Source organism: Neopelma chrysocephalum, unplaced genomic scaffold (assembly GCF_003984885.1).
Source record: "Neopelma chrysocephalum unplaced genomic scaffold, ASM398488v2 Primary Assembly neopelma1_25, whole genome shotgun sequence".
Taxonomy (NCBI): domain Eukaryota; kingdom Metazoa; phylum Chordata; class Aves; order Passeriformes; family Pipridae; genus Neopelma; species Neopelma chrysocephalum.
In genome coordinates, this window is record NW_020897694.1 from 15,429,745 (window position 1) to 15,447,622 (window position 17,878).

General features: G+C 37.7%; 1 protein-coding gene across 13 annotated transcripts in view; it reads left to right on the forward strand.

Moving 5' to 3' along the window:
* The window catches only part of LMO7 (LIM domain 7), a 134,147-nt gene that overhangs the window by 83,593 nt on the left and 32,676 nt on the right, over positions 1 to 17,878 (forward strand). For 6 of the 13 annotated variants that reach the window (XM_027674558.1, XM_027674556.1, XM_027674557.1 and 3 more), the window contains exons 5-16: positions 3,654 to 3,684; positions 4,094 to 4,207; positions 4,688 to 4,886; positions 6,000 to 6,252; positions 7,326 to 7,613; positions 7,884 to 8,084; positions 8,548 to 9,264; positions 10,785 to 10,814; positions 13,142 to 13,259; positions 14,436 to 14,578; positions 15,882 to 16,323; positions 17,101 to 17,427. In XM_027674558.1, coding sequence (XP_027530359.1) covers positions 3,654 to 3,684; positions 4,094 to 4,207; positions 4,688 to 4,886; positions 6,000 to 6,252; positions 7,326 to 7,613; positions 7,884 to 8,084; positions 8,548 to 9,264; positions 10,785 to 10,814; positions 13,142 to 13,259; positions 14,436 to 14,578; positions 15,882 to 16,323; positions 17,101 to 17,427 — 2,863 coding nt within the window. Of the gene's footprint in view, positions 1 to 3,653; positions 3,685 to 4,093; positions 4,208 to 4,687; positions 4,887 to 5,999; positions 6,253 to 6,683; positions 6,984 to 7,325; positions 7,614 to 7,883; positions 8,085 to 8,547; positions 9,265 to 10,784; positions 10,815 to 13,141; positions 13,260 to 14,435; positions 14,579 to 15,881; positions 16,324 to 17,100; positions 17,428 to 17,878 lie in introns of all 13 variants that reach the window. The other 7 variants (XM_027674555.1, XM_027674562.1, XM_027674564.1 and 4 more) reach the window with 7 other exon arrangements.

The following is a 17,878-nucleotide window of genomic DNA, read 5'->3' on the forward strand; positions in this document are numbered from 1 at the left end:
ATGAAGTATTTGTAGTAAAATTCTTCCAGCAAGATCTTAACCACTCTCTTTAGCAGCTTTCTTGCTTCGGTCAGACATCTTTAGCAAAGTTAACAAAAGGAGGTATAAAAAACCTCTGGGAAGATAGAGAAGTTTCTGTTTAAAAACACACGGAGTGATTTAGTAAGTACTGTTGCGTCGTCATTTGGAGAGGAACTGACTTCTTTCAGTAGATTAACTTAAGATGCAGCCTTGGCAGGGCCCTTCCGAGCAAAGCAGCAGCCTGCTTGTAACTTTCAGCATAGTGGTATTCACTTATTCAAGCCAGAAATTGGGTTACACAGAATATTTTCATAAAGATGGTTGGCACCAACTGGACTATGTGATGATTTTGGATGAAAACATCCAAAAGCAGACTTCTTTCACAATAGCCAAATGTAGGATTGACATTTATTTGCATTGATAAAGATTTATTTGCATTGATTCAGCAAGTGGGCTACCCCTTCAGTTCTTCTGCTCAGACTACGTCTATTCTGACAAGTCGTTGAAAAGATTTAGAAAACAATAGATGTAGTTCAGAGGAGGAAAGTAGTAATGCAAGGGAAGAAACCTTGCACATGAAGAGTAAACAACTTGTGAGTTTGCTTCTCTTGTTGGCAGAGTGAACATGTGAACAAAGCATGGTCTGTGATTCGAGTATGTGAAATATCTCCCTGCCTGCATTTTGGGTCTCAACTGTACTGACTGAGTTACCTGAATGTCCTAATACTTGTCTTCTTTATAGCCCAAGTACACAGGCCAAGTGTATTTATGGTTATTCCAGTACAGAAAATATATTGAAATATAAAGACAATTGAATATTGCTCTGGTGCAAAAAGGTTGACTGAAATTATCCCAGACAACTCAAGGAAAGGAGATGTGGAGATCATCATGTTCAGTCACCTAGCTTTGGCCTTTGTGTAGGTTGGCAACCTTTTTGATATAGGCTTCAGCTGGCTATAGGCAGAATTTCTCACTCCTTACTGGGCTGCTGAAGTTTGGAAGAAAATTTTAAGGCATCCTTAGCAAGGGCATGCATGGCCTCTGCTTTTATAATTACAAAAAGGCAGAAGTTCTGCTAATGAAAGACTTTGAAGGTAAGACTTTAAGATGATCTCCATTGGGTATGCGAAGTGGAATGTTGGTACACACCACCACAAGAATAGTTTGCTGTCCTCTGCTTGGGAAATCAGTCTGTTTCTAGTATCACCTTAGGTCACAGCCATGGTATGTCCAGCAACATGGACACTGGAAAAGAAGTCAACATACTGAAAAAAATGAAGAGGAAATTTTTTTTTCTTCAAAAATAGTCTCCGGTGAAAGACGAATAGCAATGTGTTTTGGAAGGGATTCATGGCTAGGCTTCGCGAACGAAGATTTGGGAAGGGCTCTACCCACGTTTTTTGCAGGCGCGTTGGTGGCTAAAAAGGCCAATACGAGAAAGGCAAGTCCGGTTGCAAAAGGCACAGCAGAAAGACTCCTTGGATGGTATATTCTGCAAGGCTCGATTCTTTCTGCGTTGTCTTTTCTCCTCAAGAGTGATCCTGCGTGCTTTCTCAAAAGCATCAGCAGCGTTATAAATGGTCTGTCTCCAGGCCTCCCGATTGGAGGCCAGAGTAGACCAGTTATGGTGATCAATATGCCCGAGGCTGAGTTGTTGTTTCAGGGAGTCCTTGTATCTTTTCTTCGGGGCTCCTCTCTTGCGGCAGCCAGTGGCAAGTTCACCATAAAGCAGGAATGTGTTTTGGAAGGGATTAAAACAAACAAAAAAACCCAAACAAAAGTGCAAATATTTAAGATTAAAGGAGAAGAGTTCCTCCCTATCTGTGAGAAAGAAGTCACTGACTACAAAGCCAGAAGCATCTCTGGCATGTAATATTGAGGAAGCTGCAGGCAAGGACGGTGCAGGTCAGATGCATCTCAGAACTCTGCATGCCTGGTAGCCTGATTTCTTTAAGATGTGGAGATGGGCAAGGCACTTACAGCTACACAGAGTGGAAGTGGGTCCTCTCAAACTTGGAGGAAAGAGAAGGAGGGGACGGTCTGTGTCCATGATGATTGTCACGTTGCATTGAACATTACATTTCCGTGAAGAGCTGGCCAGGCCCTGTCATCATTTCACTAACTCGTGACGGTCTCCCATGGTTTAATGGTTTATTCTAGCTTTTTCCTGTAACCTTTGACTGGCTTGTTCCTAGACAAGCAGGAACAGGATAGGTGCCCTATTACATTGTTGATCTGGCATGTTATGGGGCTCTGCACAGGTCTTTCTGCTGCTGTATGTGAAGTCTTTACTTTTTTGTTTGAACCCCTTCACCGTACTGTGTGTGAATCTTGCAGCTGAACCATCTGCAAACCAACATCTGGGGCAGGTGAGAAGTTGTTTCTGTGTATTTAAGCCATTTGTCCTTCCATAACTGCTGGCACTGTGGGCAGGAGTGTTATTCAGCCACTGTCTGCAGTTCAGCCCTGAATATTTGCACCTGATGACTAGGTCTGTGTTACCCCACCTTTGTGAGCTCCCCATTCAAAAAGTTTCTTCTTGTTCTTAAAATGAGCAGGAAGACAACAGAATCACTGTGAGTGTCTGCTGATGCACTGCCAAGGTGTGCTATAGACTGGGTATATATATAAAAGAAGAGTTTACTAATATTAGTGACTGCATATGTATTTAATATTTTTTGAAAAACATGTATTTGTATAAAGGAAACCAAACCCCTTCTTCCCACCATACAGCGCTCTCTCCAGCGTCTCAGTTTCAGTTCCTCATTTTTTTGTCTGAAAAATTTTCTCTAGGCTAAAGTGTTCTCTGTGTTTGAGACAAATATTTTAGAAAACAATACAATCAGGGAAAAAGTTACAATTAAATCTCCTTTCATACAGAATTGAATATCTGAGGTTGTTCAGTGTGGAGAAGAGAAGGCTTCAGGGTGACCTTGTCACAGCCTTCCAGCACCTAAAGGGAACCTACAAGAAAGCTGGAGAGGGACTTTTTACCAGCACATGTAGTAATAGGACAAGGGGAAATGACTAAACTGAAAGAGTGGGTAGGTTTAGATTGGATATTGGGAAGAAATTCTTTACTTTGAGGGTGGTGAGGCATTGGAACAGGTTGTCCAGAAAAGTTGTGGATGCCCCATCCCTATAAGCGTTCAAGGCCAGCTTGGATGGGTCTTTGAGCAATGTGGTCTAGTGGAAGGTATCCCTGCACATGGCAGAGGGGTTGGATCTAGATGATTTTCAAGACCACTTCCAATCCAAACCATTCTATGATCTTCCTGGCTAATAGAGGTTATATTTCCCAAAATCAACAGCTTGTTTTCCACTTCTGTTTTGTCAGTAACTAAATTAAAGGTAAATAAAAAATCGTAGAGCCTTTCTGTGTACCTCTCAAAACAAACTGCAGTAGATCAGCTAGTTTCTCACTCTATATGTAACAATTGAAATAGTACAGAGTTATGCCTATGTATTCAAAGTGAAATGTTTTTATTTCTTTTGGAACAGTCATAGTTTCATATTTTATGTTGACCGCTATTTGGTCTTGAAACCTTTTAAATCTTGAATAATGATTACATTTTAAGTCAGCTATTTAAAAAGATTTTCTTTTCTTTTTCTCACTTTCTGCCCTGCTTCAGGCCGGAGGAAACCAACAGGAGAGTGAAAAATGTAAGACACATCTACTTCAATATTTTCTGAAACAATTTCACACTAATTCTGATTAATTATTTTTAAACACTTCTGTTTATGGTACTATCATGTTTACTTTATTCTTCATCTGTTCATTTATCTGATATAAATTAGTGCCATTTTACGATGATCTCCATGCAACCTACTTGCCCAAATCAATGTAATTATTGGAAACAGTACTTTTGTCAGCTTACTTGACATACATTAGATGCATCATAACATTCTTTCATTGTTTTTGGTGGCAATCATAGCTAATACTGTAAATAAGATGTTACAGTTCATTGTACAAACATCTCTAGCAGCATGCTGAGATTCTTTTATACTGGTACGTGGCATGAGAGGAAAGTAATTAAGTTTGTATTTAGGTTTTTTGTTTGTTTGTTTTTAGGTTTTGATTACATTATACTGGCTTGGGAGAAAAGCTCAAAGTAATCCCCATTATAATGGTCCATACCTCAGTCTTAAAGCCTTTGAGAAGTTATTAGGGCAAGCATTGACTAAGGTAAGGAATCCAAAAAAGGACACTAAACAAATAACCTGAATTTTATAGTTTGTAAACATTACAGAATCAATTCTAAACAGTCTCTTGGGGGTTTAATTTTATTATTAGTTTGGAAAACATAGTCATTTATTTTATTTGTTTTGCTTACTGTCAAGGTCCATGTGAAAGGAATGATTTTTAGCTTACATTGGTTCTTCTGCTACCCACATGAATTTCAGAATCCACCTGCTCTGATTAATGTGGTAGATTGTGAAGAGCCCGATTTCGATTCCCTTTGGCTGAAATAAGAGAAATTTAAGACCTTGTATTAAATCTCCTATCCAAACTGTTGTATGTGTTGCTTTTAGAAGTGTGCAGTAGTCTTTGTTGAAGTTTTTTTGTGAACTCAAAATGCATTTTAAAAATTTTTGAGTTATAACTCATGAGTAGCATTTGCACCCTAAATTATTGTAAAAGACCTTTCAAAACTTACTCTCCTAGGCACTTGAAGAGTCCAGCCACCTGAACAGAAGTGGCAGGGATAGTGGATACGGTGATATTTGGTACGTTGACCGGGGAGAGCCCTTTTCGTCTTCAGCTAGCCATAAAAGAGACGATTCTTTTGATAGCTTGGACTCTCTTGGTTCAAGATCCTCCACAAGCTTTTCATCAGATATAACCTTAAAAGGTGGCAGTGAAGGTATGTTTTTATCTTTAAAATCTTTTGTTGACATGTGTCATATGAGTGTAGGAGAAGACAATGTGTGGAGCTAGTACTTGGATGTCCAGTACTTAAATTGGCTTGAAAGTTGGCTCTGGTCTTGAAACTGCTGCAGTTGCATTTTGCTTAAGCAAATATTGACCTTTAACAGTTGGTAGAAACAAAGCACTCCTCACAAAAATCTTCCTAGGAAGGGTTACTGGAACTCTTGCTCTCACTGCTGCCTTAGGGTGTGTGTATGTGCAGTGTTCAGTAAGGAAAATTCGTAGAAATCAGATCTTGATGTCATCACCTAAAATTCACCAGTTGCAAAAATCTCTCGCCTTGTTCCTAGGGTGCTTATGTCAAACTTCTGTGTTTTCACTTCATTTGTGACTATTCAGTATTCAATACTGAATAGTATTTGTTACTTTTGATAGGATATCATGGAAATAAAGGTAACAAGAAGACAGTTTGTGACATTGAATCCCTAAAGCTGTATTCTATCCTGTGTTTCTCTGCCATTTTAAAGTTCAATACAAACTTGTAGTCTAAAGTTATAAAAAGTGTGAGCTTTTGGATTTTTTTTCATGTGAATAAAACTAAATCACCGGGCAGAGGGCATGTGGAGCATTTCTCATCTGAGCAAAGCAACGTGTAGCCATGTTCAATACATGATATACCCTGGGCTTCTACTGGGCATTAATCTGGTGAGACGAACATGTTGCTGTACTATTTGCTGTTAACTTGTTTTTGTTAGTAAATTTACCTGGCAAATATTATTTAATTAAAAATTTATATGCTCTTTCATGTCTTCAGTCTAGAGGTTAGCACTTTGTTTCCTGTGATAACGAAAGAATGTGATAATTAAAGAATGGAACAAATGTAGCAGGGTCATGCAAACCAAATTGAGCTTAATGGATCGTATCGCAGCTTTGCCACAAACTTCTAAAAATACCTATCCTACTGTCCTGTCAGTAGCTCAGCAAATTTGCAGCCAGAACATCTCAAACATGGAGTTAAATTTTAGAAGATTTTGATCCAAGCTCTAGCTAGAAGCTTGTGTCTAGAGAATAATGTTTGTGCTTTCCCTCGTCTCCCCTTTCTTCTAAGGTTGTGACAGTGACACAGACTCAGAACTGCCTTTCAAAATGCATGACTCCCATAAAGATGACAGGTCTTACCGTAGGATATCTGTGATTGAACCAAAACCTACCACTGACTTCAATCGCTTCTTACCCAATAAAAACAAGCAGACGGCTTATGTGCCAGCACCATTAAGGAAGAAGAGGACAGAGAAGAATGAGGACAATAGGAGGAGCTGGGCAAGTCCTGTCTTCACCGAGTCAGATGGAACATTTTCAAGGTACTGATATGTGGTCTTAGTAAAGTGGGCTTTGATTTAGAATTTTTTAAAATAAAATGATTTGCAACTGCTGTTGCTGCAATGCAAAATCAAGTATTTGATTTTCAATATTTTAACCAGGGGGATGTTTTGGTGTGGTTGTGTGGTTGGTGGTTTTGGGTTTGTTGTTTTTTTTTTTTTTTATGTTTGAGTAATGCTTTGAAGCTGATCAGACTCCAGGTAGAGGGTATTTAAATGATCTTAAATGCAGTTCACGAGAGATAGACCTACGGTTTTAGTTTCTCACTAAACCCTTTCCAAAAGATGGTGATGAATTTCAGTTGTCTGGCTTCTTGATGCATACCGATGAGATTAGTGGGCAGTTCTTGGGTTTCATCCTTACCTTCGTGACTTCACTGTTTTCATTCTATTCCTGTTTTGGTCAACCTCAGTGGACGTGAAACAAATCCCGTAGCTTCCTGCCAAAATAGCAGAGCAGAGTGTGGGCTCACAAATCCAGCTTCCCTCCAGATGGTCTATGAGCATGACAGTGGGTCTGATTCAGAAGATGAAAGAAGGCTGCCTGACGTTGTTTTGGATGACTTAGCAAAACGTAGATTTCTAGTCAAAAAGAGCCCTGTAAGCTCTGCTGTACCTGGACATCGTTTCGTGTTGCGCAATGACTCTCCTAAATCTTGCTCGCAAGAAAGTTATCCAGCTGGTCCACTAGCTGCAGTGCTTGAACCACTGAGGTCAGAGATACTAATCCAAGATCCAGTAACTATTGCAGTCCATAAATAACTCTGTAAAGTTAGTCTTCTAATCGGCATTTTAACACAGCTGATAATTTGATATGCCTTTTCTGTCAAACTTCGTATTTTTGTCAGAGGAGATAGGATGCTGATATAACCATTTAACTTTTTTTTTATTTTTTATTTAATATATCTTATTATTTCTGGTGCTGCAGTGATGGAATTGAGAACTAATACGCTTCATTCACAAGGCTGAACTCCTGAGCCAAAAAGCATGTCTTTTTGCATTCTTTATGTCAAGTTGCTCCTAAAATATCTTAACTGATTGGATATTTTGAACAGTAACCAGAGGAGGCAGAGGCAGTTGGATACTAAAGAGGAAAACAAACCAAGAGTTAACAATCCTTCAGAGTTATCTGGGTATTTTGATGAGGACGAGGAAGAAGTAGGCATCCCAAACATTGAAAAAGATGATTTCTATTTTCGCAAGCTAAGTTCTTCAGCGTCAAATACAGTTGTTGCTTTTGACAAATTTCTTCCTAAGTTTTGGACTCCAGAAGAAGAATTACTATGGAAAAAAATCAAGAAATCCTCTTTTAAACCCTGGTATAAGGAGATTCAAGGGTTCAGGTGCGTTTTGATGCATGCCTGTTTCTCTCCTGTGTGCAAAGGCTATAAATGAAGTGTAGTTCTGTGACTCTATTTTTATTTTTTATTTTCATTGCCAGTGTAGCAGCAGGATAGTTTTATTCTTTTTGCCTTTTTTTTTTTTTTTAGAAAATAATTGAAATACTGTTTTTGTAATACTGTTGCATTTTTGCCAACTGTGCATTTTATTCAATGAGTACACTTCATGGTTTTTTTTCTTTCCCTCTGTTCATTCTTTGTGCTGCTGTACAGTAGAAAGAAATCAGATTCTGAGGATGAGGAATTTGCTTACAAACAAAGCTGTACCATTTTTGCTAATCAACCAAGACCAATTTTTGACTGGAACAATAGTTGCAGAAGGGATCAGAGCTATAAGCCAACTGCTGAATATGTGAGAAGCTCATTGTCACAGATTGCAGAAGGAAAAATCATGGAGTCTTCTGATCAGCCCAGGTTGATACTGCTGCATGAGCTGTTCTCTTGCTGCATCGAAAAGAAGTGGCTGGGTGTGCAACAGCTAAATGAAATTAAACCATGTCCCATGATGTCATGCTTTTTTGGTTATTACTCTTTTGCTGTTGTGGTTTTGGTTTATTTTTTCTTTTAGTGTAGCTCTAAGTTGCTGGTCTTCTGAAACACATAGATGTGGAAGTATAACATGCTGCATAGGGTTACTGGCTTTGTGTGTGAGCATGTAGGCGTGATGTTTCTGAGCAGGTTAGTATGCTGTGATACCTTTGCGTTGGTTGACGTGTGCTGTGCTACAGTCCGTGGTGGTGGATGACAACTGGTGTAGTTGTACTGCTTGTGATACTGCAAGTCTAAACCAAATGTATATCACAATACATTGTGATCTGCTTGTCTCTTGCTGCTTAATGATATTTTTACTTCCCTCCTTTTGTTTTATATGCTTCAGTCAGTTTTCGTTACTTCAGGCCCTGCAAAAATACTCTGACTACGTGTCTTCTGAAACGGAGACCAAAATTGATCCCACTTCTGGCCCTAGGCTCATAAAATGTAGAAAGAATGTTTCCTTTATACCAGGATGCAAGCAAGGAGATGAGGAAAATGGATATCTGTATCCAGATTTGGAAAATGATGACTTGTTCGTTCGGAAAACCGGGGCTTTCCATGTGAATCAAGTTGTTCTTCAAGACCCTCGGTTTTTAAAAAAATTCTCTGATCAAGAGCCTCCTCTAGAGGGTGAGATAATCCTGCAACCCAGAGAGGGCCAGCCTGTGATACCGGATTTGGAAAAGGATGACATGATTTTCCGTAAAGTCCTCTTTCAGAAAAAAGAGGTGCCTTTGTCCGGTGCTCCTGACAAGTATCACCCAGCACTGTTTCCTGATCCATGGAGTCTTCCAGAAGAGATCCGATCCAAATTTCTATGTTTACTTGAAAAAAACACAACACTGGAGGAAAGAAAGAGCAATGGCAGAGTACTGTCGCCATCTTCCCACCATAAGAAGGATGATATGCTGACCCGCAAGATTGAATCTTGGAAGGTTGGAAGCAACATACAGCCAGTAAATTTTATCCCAGGTCCATGCAGTGAAGAAGACTGGAAGAAGTGGGAAGCAATCAGGGAGGCCAGCAAAGTTAGACACAAGAAACGGCAGATGGTGGAGAGGTCAGGTTGTGTCCTGCACAGATTGCGCTTGAGTGCCATTGAACCCTTTCCATTCAGAAAAGCCTCGTCTTGTGCTGAACCATTCATAGAGTGCCAATCTGCTGTTTGTTCATGTCATCCTGGAAAAAGCTTTTTATTTGCTTTGAATAAAAGCCCATGACTGCAATACCATATTTTCAACAAAAAAAATAATGTTTTCTAATTTTAGGCTGCCACTATAGAGAAAATATATTATCATTTCATCAGGCTAAAGTTCTGCATAAGTTTCTTTCAATGGTTGAACAGGAATAGTGATTATTCAAAAGTCTATGGAGGCTAGAAATATTTCCTTTTATTTTGCAAGATAATAGGTGAAAACATTTCTGAAACACATTAATTCTTTAATGACAAATTCTGGAAATGGGCATTCTTGCTTGCACCTAAGTATGAAAATGCTTGTAAACTGTCCTGCCACAGTTCTGAGATGATTAGATGAAGTGAAGAAAAAAATCAGTGTTTTATCTGCCTGAACTCATGGTGCATGCAAGTTGTATGTCTATGTAATATTAAATTCCACTGTGACATATTTTATTCTGCCAGTATTTTCCACCTACTTTCATACAGTCCTGATTCATACTTTCTGCTAAGTCTTTCCTGATATCCTCAAAATTTCTCTTGTCTGACTGAAAACTATTTCTTAACTACTTCCTAGCTCTCCTTTGAATTTTCTGCTTTCTAGGGGAGAGTGGAGTTTCAAATGTTTCCTTAGCTCTGAAAATACGGCATTGCAAGTTGCAGTTCTCCCAGCTATGCATCATTACTTTGTGACTAAGGCACTTCTGTGTTCCAGTTGGTACTTTGATGTTGCTGCATTTAATTTTTAAGCTTAATACTGTAACCAAGTGCAAGCTTCACTGAGGAATATTTTTGAAGTGCTTGAAAATATTGCACATTTTAAGAATTCATTCAACAGCATAAAATACCTGTATGATAAAATATATTTAAGAATACTAAAAATCTTCTGTAATTACCCCAATTAATTGTGTTCATGACTTAATTAGCTAAATGTCTATATAAGGCCTTTTATTCTTGTCCAAGTCAAGTATTACTTTCGTTTAGTATCAGAAATGCTTGAAGTAGCAAGAAGACAGCCTCTATAAGCCACACTTCTTGTTGGGACTCAAATTGGCATTAATTTTAATTTCTTGAAATGAGTTTCTTTTGAGCATCATGCTGTTCAGCAGCATTGGAATAAGTGGTGCAGAATTAATACAAGGCTCCATTCGTGCAGTATTGCTAAATCAGAAGTGTTGGAAACTTGCAGGCAGCCTTATTCTGTCGATTCTGCCCAACTTGCATATCATGCAAGTCCTGGTGTGTTTTTTGACTAGCGTCTGATTCCCAATGTGCTATTCCATGCTGGCTGGTTCCCAAGCTTTCAGTTTTCCCTTCACTTAATAAGAGTGCTGGTATACTAATGGTGTGAATGTTATCAATATCAAGACACTGAATCTTTTCTTTTTTGGTTTCTGATTTCTCAGACTGTTTCAAAAGCTTTCTGATGAGCAAGGGTAAGTTTTATGAAAGCTTGAAAGATCATTATGCCTTTTTTTTTCCTCTTTACATCTTTATGCATGCACAGTAGCTAAAAACTTATGCTGAAAACAACTTGTGCATGATGCTTTGTTGTTCTGTGCTTTGGCAATTTATGTAACGAATGTAGAAGACTAAAAGCTGTGTATATGGCAAAAGTTCTCTGTGGCATCTAGTGTATCCAAGTTATAGTTATCAGGCACTTTGAAAATCAGCTCTAATATTTTCTTCCTACTGAAGTAAAGTATTTGATGTTCTGTATTTAAATTAGACTTTAAAACATTGAAAAATGTAAAGGAAGATCAGTACATATTTTATTTTGAAAGCTGCACACCTAGAACCTGAAAATAATTAACAACATGGTATTTATCATGGGATTGGTGAATGGTCGGTGGTTATTTTATATCCTCCAGGTTATTGAATCCTCAGTGGTAAACTTATTGGTTAGTGTCATGTGAACTTAGATGTTGTTTATGATGTACTGCGAGTCAAAGAGAAAGAATTTTTCCACTTAATTTGTGATGGCATGTTAGGCATTTGGTTTCTAATTATTTTTTTTAATGTAAATGTATTTATTTGTTTACTTCTCTATTTTTACTCTGAGGCAGACCTGGTAAATTACTAAATACTTCCAGAAGAAGCAAGAAGTGTCTCAGAAGTTGTTAAATGTTAGGGGAGGGAGACTCAGAAGACTAAAGTCACTAGTTATATTTTTAAGTCTAGACTAAAATTAAAACTAACATCCTGTTCCTTGGTATGAATATAACTGTACTTAGGGTACATTGTATTTAGGTCTAGATTTTCCTATTTTGTTGCAGGCAGATATAATAACTCAAGAGAAATAAGTGGAAACTGTAGTTATATAAGTTTTCTTGAACTCACCTGGAATAAATTTGATACAACTTTTATGTAGAGTTTGGTTACCTCAAACCATTTCTACACGTGATGTAACTTAAGCATAAAAAAGGAGGAAAAGAATTGTACAAGAGTTTCTGCAATAGTGACCGGGAGATTTTTGCTAAATTTGGCACTCTTCCCATTCAGAAAATAGACAAGCAAACAGATACAATGAGTTAATGCCTCTGTCTTTATTTCTAGAGGCCAGAGTCCAAAGTCTTATGTTACCAACAAAAGTGAATTGGGCCTCTTGGGAGGAAGTGAGAGTCTGGTTTGTTAGTTCAGACTTCTGTTGGAATGTAACAGATTAGAGCAAGGCTCTGTGCTGAATCAGTTTAGGTTTCAATCTGATTTTCCATCATATCAGAGAAGTGCCATGTTTTCAAGTCCTATTAGAACTTGGTTACACCCCCCATCATTCATACTTAGGATAAATGAAAACAAAGGTATTTTTGAAAACAAACAAACAAAACCCCCTCAACAAATCAAGCAACAAAACCTCAAACCTCAGGAAACTAGCTTTCATTTTATATATTACATCATTGAACCTTACAATGAAGCACCTGCATTTGGTTTAGTGTCTCAGAGGCTTGTGGTCAAATCTGAGCAGGAGTCTTATTCTGTATCTGAATTAAATATCCTGTTATGTTTATCACATAGTGTGAAAGAATAAAGGAAAAAACAGCATGGGGCAGGGGAGGGAGCATGAAAGACGAGCTTTGAGGAATTTAGATTAAGGGGAACTAATGAGTAGAAGTTCATGGGGGGAACTTGTAGCCGTGTTGAAGAAATCAGTAAGAAGATGGCTATGTTAGCCATCCCAACTTGCATGGAAAACATCAGGGAGGCCTGGGGAGGAATAACATAGGCTAGTGGGGCCTGGGAGATGCATGATCCGAGCATTTAGCAGTGAATTACTCTAATCCTTTGGAAACATGAATCAGTAACTGATTTGATTTTATGATTAGCTTAAGAAATGAAAGAACGGGAGGTGATGGTGGAGCTGTTACAGGAGAGAAGTCAAAGGATGGGAATTTGGACTCAGGGAGGGGGCAATGCCTTTTGTGTCAAAGGAAGGAACAAGATCAATACAAATAACAAGTTTAAACAGAAGTAGCAGTTCGATACAAGGAGCTCAATGTGAATGATCAGCGTGGAGCTGCTATAGAGCTGCTTATTCCCTTAACCTGATTTTATTTGCTCAAATGTGCAACTAATGACTTGAGTGCTGGCACTAGAGCATGTCCCAGCCTTGTTCATTCAGCTGCCCATGTGTTTCCTGCTCTATTTGAAATAACACTCATGAGCACTCAGTTCTACTAATAGAAATCTCTCCCCCTTTGAAGGTTTCACTTGCATAAATGATGGCTAAGATATTATAAAGCTGAGTACTGTTTTTTCTTCCTAGGAGTAAATCTTTGAATGATGTCAGTGCAGAGGAGCTGCAGTCATTGCGCAAAATCCGTTATGAAGAGCTACAAAAGATAAAAGAACAGTTGCAAGAACAAGATCTAAAGTGGCAAGAAGTAAGGACTCCTTTTCACCTCTCTTTGTATGTCCTACTTTGAAGGACTGCCTTCAGTGTCCCTTGTAAACAAACTATGGCATGTGTGCAGCAACTCATGGGGCTGTCTTCTAAAATGATCCATCTCGTGCAACTACCAGTGGTTTTGGGGATGTCTGTGTAATGCAGAACTGAAATTATTTTAAATATTGCCATAAGATTCTGATTAATGCTTTAGGATAAGACTTGTGTGTATTGTAATAAAACCATCAGGCTTGATTTCTGATGACATAAAGAAAAGTTAGGGCATAGCTTCATGTGTTATCTGAAATTTGTGATTCTTTTTTTTTTAATGAAATGATTGGAATGTCTAGTATTTGATCCTTTGGGAGAAGGGGGGAGGAAATAATACTTCGTTGTGCAAATTATTGAGGCTTCTATCTCCTAATAATTCTGTCTTAAATCCAACTTGTAAACTGTGTGGTAGCTTTGCACAGTATCATAATGGTATCTGAAGATGTTTGATTTTATTAAAATCTCTGCTTGACAATGAATATCAACAAGAAGCTGAAATTAAGAACAAAGCACTGAACAAAAAGTTCATAGTTGTTTGTTTAATGCATCTCAGCCATCTCAGTTCTGATATTCAGTACTTTCCTTAACTCAGCTCTGGTATTTCATGGACAATATTTAGAGTTCACGTTGTGGTTTTACAGAAATGAGGAAAATATAGTAATATATGTTTTTAATTTAGAATTTAAGGCATATTTATTCTCAAGCTAATGTATCAGTCTAACATAATAGTGATTTGGAAAAATAATAATATCCCAAACTCCAAAGCCTTCAACAAAGAAATACAGATGGCATTTGCATCAATAGTTCAACTATGTGTCACTGGGTAAAGTACTCTGGAATAAAATTGAATATTCTAAAGAGGGGAAAAAATGGGGCAAAATGATGTGCCTTTCCACATGTAGTCCAATAATTAAAATTATTAACTTGAGAAGGCAGTGAGCCTGCAACCCTAACTGAAATATGAGAACCCCCTTATCATTTAGTGGAAAGGTACATGAAAATACAGCTGCGATGCAGGCATGCGAATAAAATCAAGGCTATAAGTAGCATGTGATGAGATGCCTCTGTACGTCTATGGAGTCTTGAGAAAATCGGATGGGATACATTCATGTTATTCTAATAGGATCTAGCAAAATGGAAGAATCGTAGAAAGAGCTACACTTCAGAATTGCAAAAGAAAAAGGAAGAGAGAGAAGAAATTGAAAGGAGAGCCTCTGAAGTGTCTGGAAGGAGTACCAAGTCACTGAAAGAAATGCAGCAGGAGAGGTAATGGCCCTAATGGGAGTATTATGTTGAAGAACTTAAATTTGAGCATTTTTATTCCTTTCAATTCTTGAGCAGCTTTTGTAGCCAAGTTGCAATTGATTCTGCAGAGATCTCAACAATTTGAGTTGCAAAATACAGTGCAGAAATCTAGGCAATTGGAGGGCTGAATATGGTTTACTAATGCCGTTTTTGCACAGAATGTTAAAGAGTTTTGCTCTATAAATGATATTTTGCTCTGCTATCTATAAATAAATGTATTGAGAAGTCAATATTTGCATTCTTTTGAAATTAGTTAAAAAAATAGTGTTGAACTGGATAGTTGCCTTTTTTATTCTTGGATAAGCTTAACTATTTCTCTTTATTCAACCACTACATTCGCTATTCTTTTAGGCACTGTGAATAATTGCAGCCAGAATTTTAATGTATGTTACAGAGCTGTAAACTTTTACTTGATTTTTTCTTTATCCCTAATTGTTCCTCTGAGTATTTAATCTCTGAAGAGTAAAAAGTGTAAACTGCACAGTACCATTTCTACTGGTGACAGTCTTATTTATTTATTTATTTAAAATGCATGTATGACTGAGTTGAAGGGAATATGCATGTATTAGAATGGAATGGCATATATTCATAAAAGAAATTTTAATGAGTTTAAACCCAGAATGTTTTGGATTTCTGTATTTTTTTATTTGTGAGGACAAAAATTAGTTGCTTGAATAAAAATATGGATGCTAATTGTATTGAATATCCAGTATCATCAGAATCTTAAAAATTATGTGGTAAAGATTATCCAGGTGGTGGTTGTTCCTTTATGACAAAGGAATGAATAGCACAAAAAAAATAATAATCTGAACTTCAGGACACCATCTTATTTAGTTATCTAAAATTCAGCATAATGTATTCATAGAGCAGAAATGTCAACCAGAGTTATAGAGTTCAGGCAGTGTTATGGCACTACCTTCTTTACATTCTTTCCTAAATTAAATATGAATTTCTGAGGATATGTAATTTGGATGGCTATATAATTTTCTTGGCAAATATAAATTTCTGTCATGGTGGCAGCCTTGAAAATGTGACAGTAGTATCCCTGAGTGCTATGAGAGTGTTGAAATGGGAAGGAGGGGGAAGAAGGTAGATTTAAAAAGATACGAAAATACTAATATTTTTAAATTATGCCATTCATTTTAATTTACTGGAGATGTATTTTTCGATTTATGCTCTGCCTTGAACATTCAGTAGTTGAAAGACTTAGGGCCTGCCTCTTTGTCGGGTCACTTTGGTGTTCTAACACGCTCTGTCCCCCTAGGGAGGGGAGAGATGAAGATTCCTGTGGGCAACGAAAACAGGAACACAGCTGGAGGTATTCACTGAATGATGATGTGTTTAGTGAAGAAAAAGCACCTTCCACATGGTCAGCAGCAAAAGATTACCTTTTGGAAGAAGATACTTCCTACAGCACTAAGGACAGCAAAAGTGAATATGCCTCACAGCTGCCCAAGGAGAACCTGCTGGAGAGCTCAGCTGCTCAAGAAGCTCCTGCTCTGCCAAAGAGCCTGGCAGAGGAGCAGAGCTCGGCTCTTTTGTCTACTCGCTACTCAGTGAATGCTCAAACTGGGTCAGCTCAGGTTTCAGCTTCTCTCCCGAGAACTTACCAGAAAACTGATACCTCTAGGTTAACATCTGTGGTTACACCAAGACCTTTTGGTGTCCACTCAAGAGGAATCTCGTCACTTCCACGGTCGTTCACGGTAAAATTCCGCTTCATTCCTGAAGTTTGTAAATGTGGGGTCTTTAATAGCTGGGGGAACAGTAGAGTTTTAAAGTGTTGTTGCTTTTTAAAAAGTTGTCTGCTGTTTTAAAAAGTTGTCTGCTGTGTGATGAAGGCTGTGTTAATGGAGCAGGCAGTTCTGTCATGGCTTTGGATGTTTACTTGTGTTTCTGTTCTTAAACATACTCCTGGAATTAAAGCTAGTAACTATATTTGGTAGAACATTCTTTTTATTACTTGTGGTAAGTCTCCTTAGTGTGCCATACAATAAAACTGTCATTGTTGGAGGTAATTATCTGGAGCTAAGTTAACATAATTAAGTGCTAGAGACAAATTTTTCAAGTGATGTAAGTTTCCTCTGCTCTGCTGACTTTGTTGAAATTGAAATTTTATGCTAGCCTAAAATTTGTCTGCTCAGTAAAGCACTGAAAAAATGAAATTGATTCTCCCCCTGCCACATTACTATGTTGATTCTCATAGCTTTCTCCTAAATCCTTATTTGTCTAAATTTAAAAAATGGTAAGAATGCAAATAATTCGAAGCAGATGACTTTAACAAGTTTATCCTGAAAAGTCTGGCCTATTTATTCTGCAAGGATTTAAAGAGAAAAAAATGTTTCTCTTCTTTAGTAATGGGTACAAAAACCAGAATTTGTTTGAAAGGGTGAGAGGTGTTTTTGTTAAATATTAAGATCACTGAAAGATTTAAAGAATTTTTTTAAAAGCGCATATTTACCAAACTGTTATTTTTGTCCTAGATGGATGATACTCTGAAATACAACGGAGAAGTAGAAAAAGCTAAAAGAACTCAAACTTTGTTCACCAGCGTCTCCTTTTCACAACCAGACTCTGCACACCCTCTCTCCACTAGTGCATTCAGAAGCAGAGGTGAGGAGGAAGAGGAGGAAAAAGAAGGTGTTCAGTCAACACCTGCTCCTACTTTGGCATTACCTGTAAAATCCCAAGACCAAGATGCTGGAAGCAGTATTCTTAAACCTGAGTATGGCATTCCTTCTGATTCTCTTTCACTTGCATCTTCTGCAGAAATTACGAGTCCAGCAGAGCCTGAGGATTCAAAATCCATGGTAAGTGTGGAAATAATGTGATTACTTGGTGTAATTGAATGCTACAGCAGAGTAAAAGAGAAAATATATAAAATTTCATCTAATGCAAGTATTTTTCTGGTAGTAAGAAGACAACTCAGAGAGCTTCTGTTTGTTTTGATTTAATTCATGGGAAAGAGAATATTTGGAAAAAATTGTTTCTTTTGCTGCATTTTTCCCTACCCTTCATATGCCATGTGCCTAATCTTATTTATTATTCTAAATCAAAATAATTTTTCTAAATATTGTTTGGCGCTTGCCCAGTTTTTTGTTTTTCTCCATATTAACACATTGTGACACAATCAGGTATGTCAGTTAGATAAATTACCTGAGCTGCTCTAGCATTCATTTGCACTTTTAAACTGGTGGAGGAAAATAAAGATCAGCTTTTCCAAGGCTAGCCATAAACATCAGTATCATACTATCCTCTTTT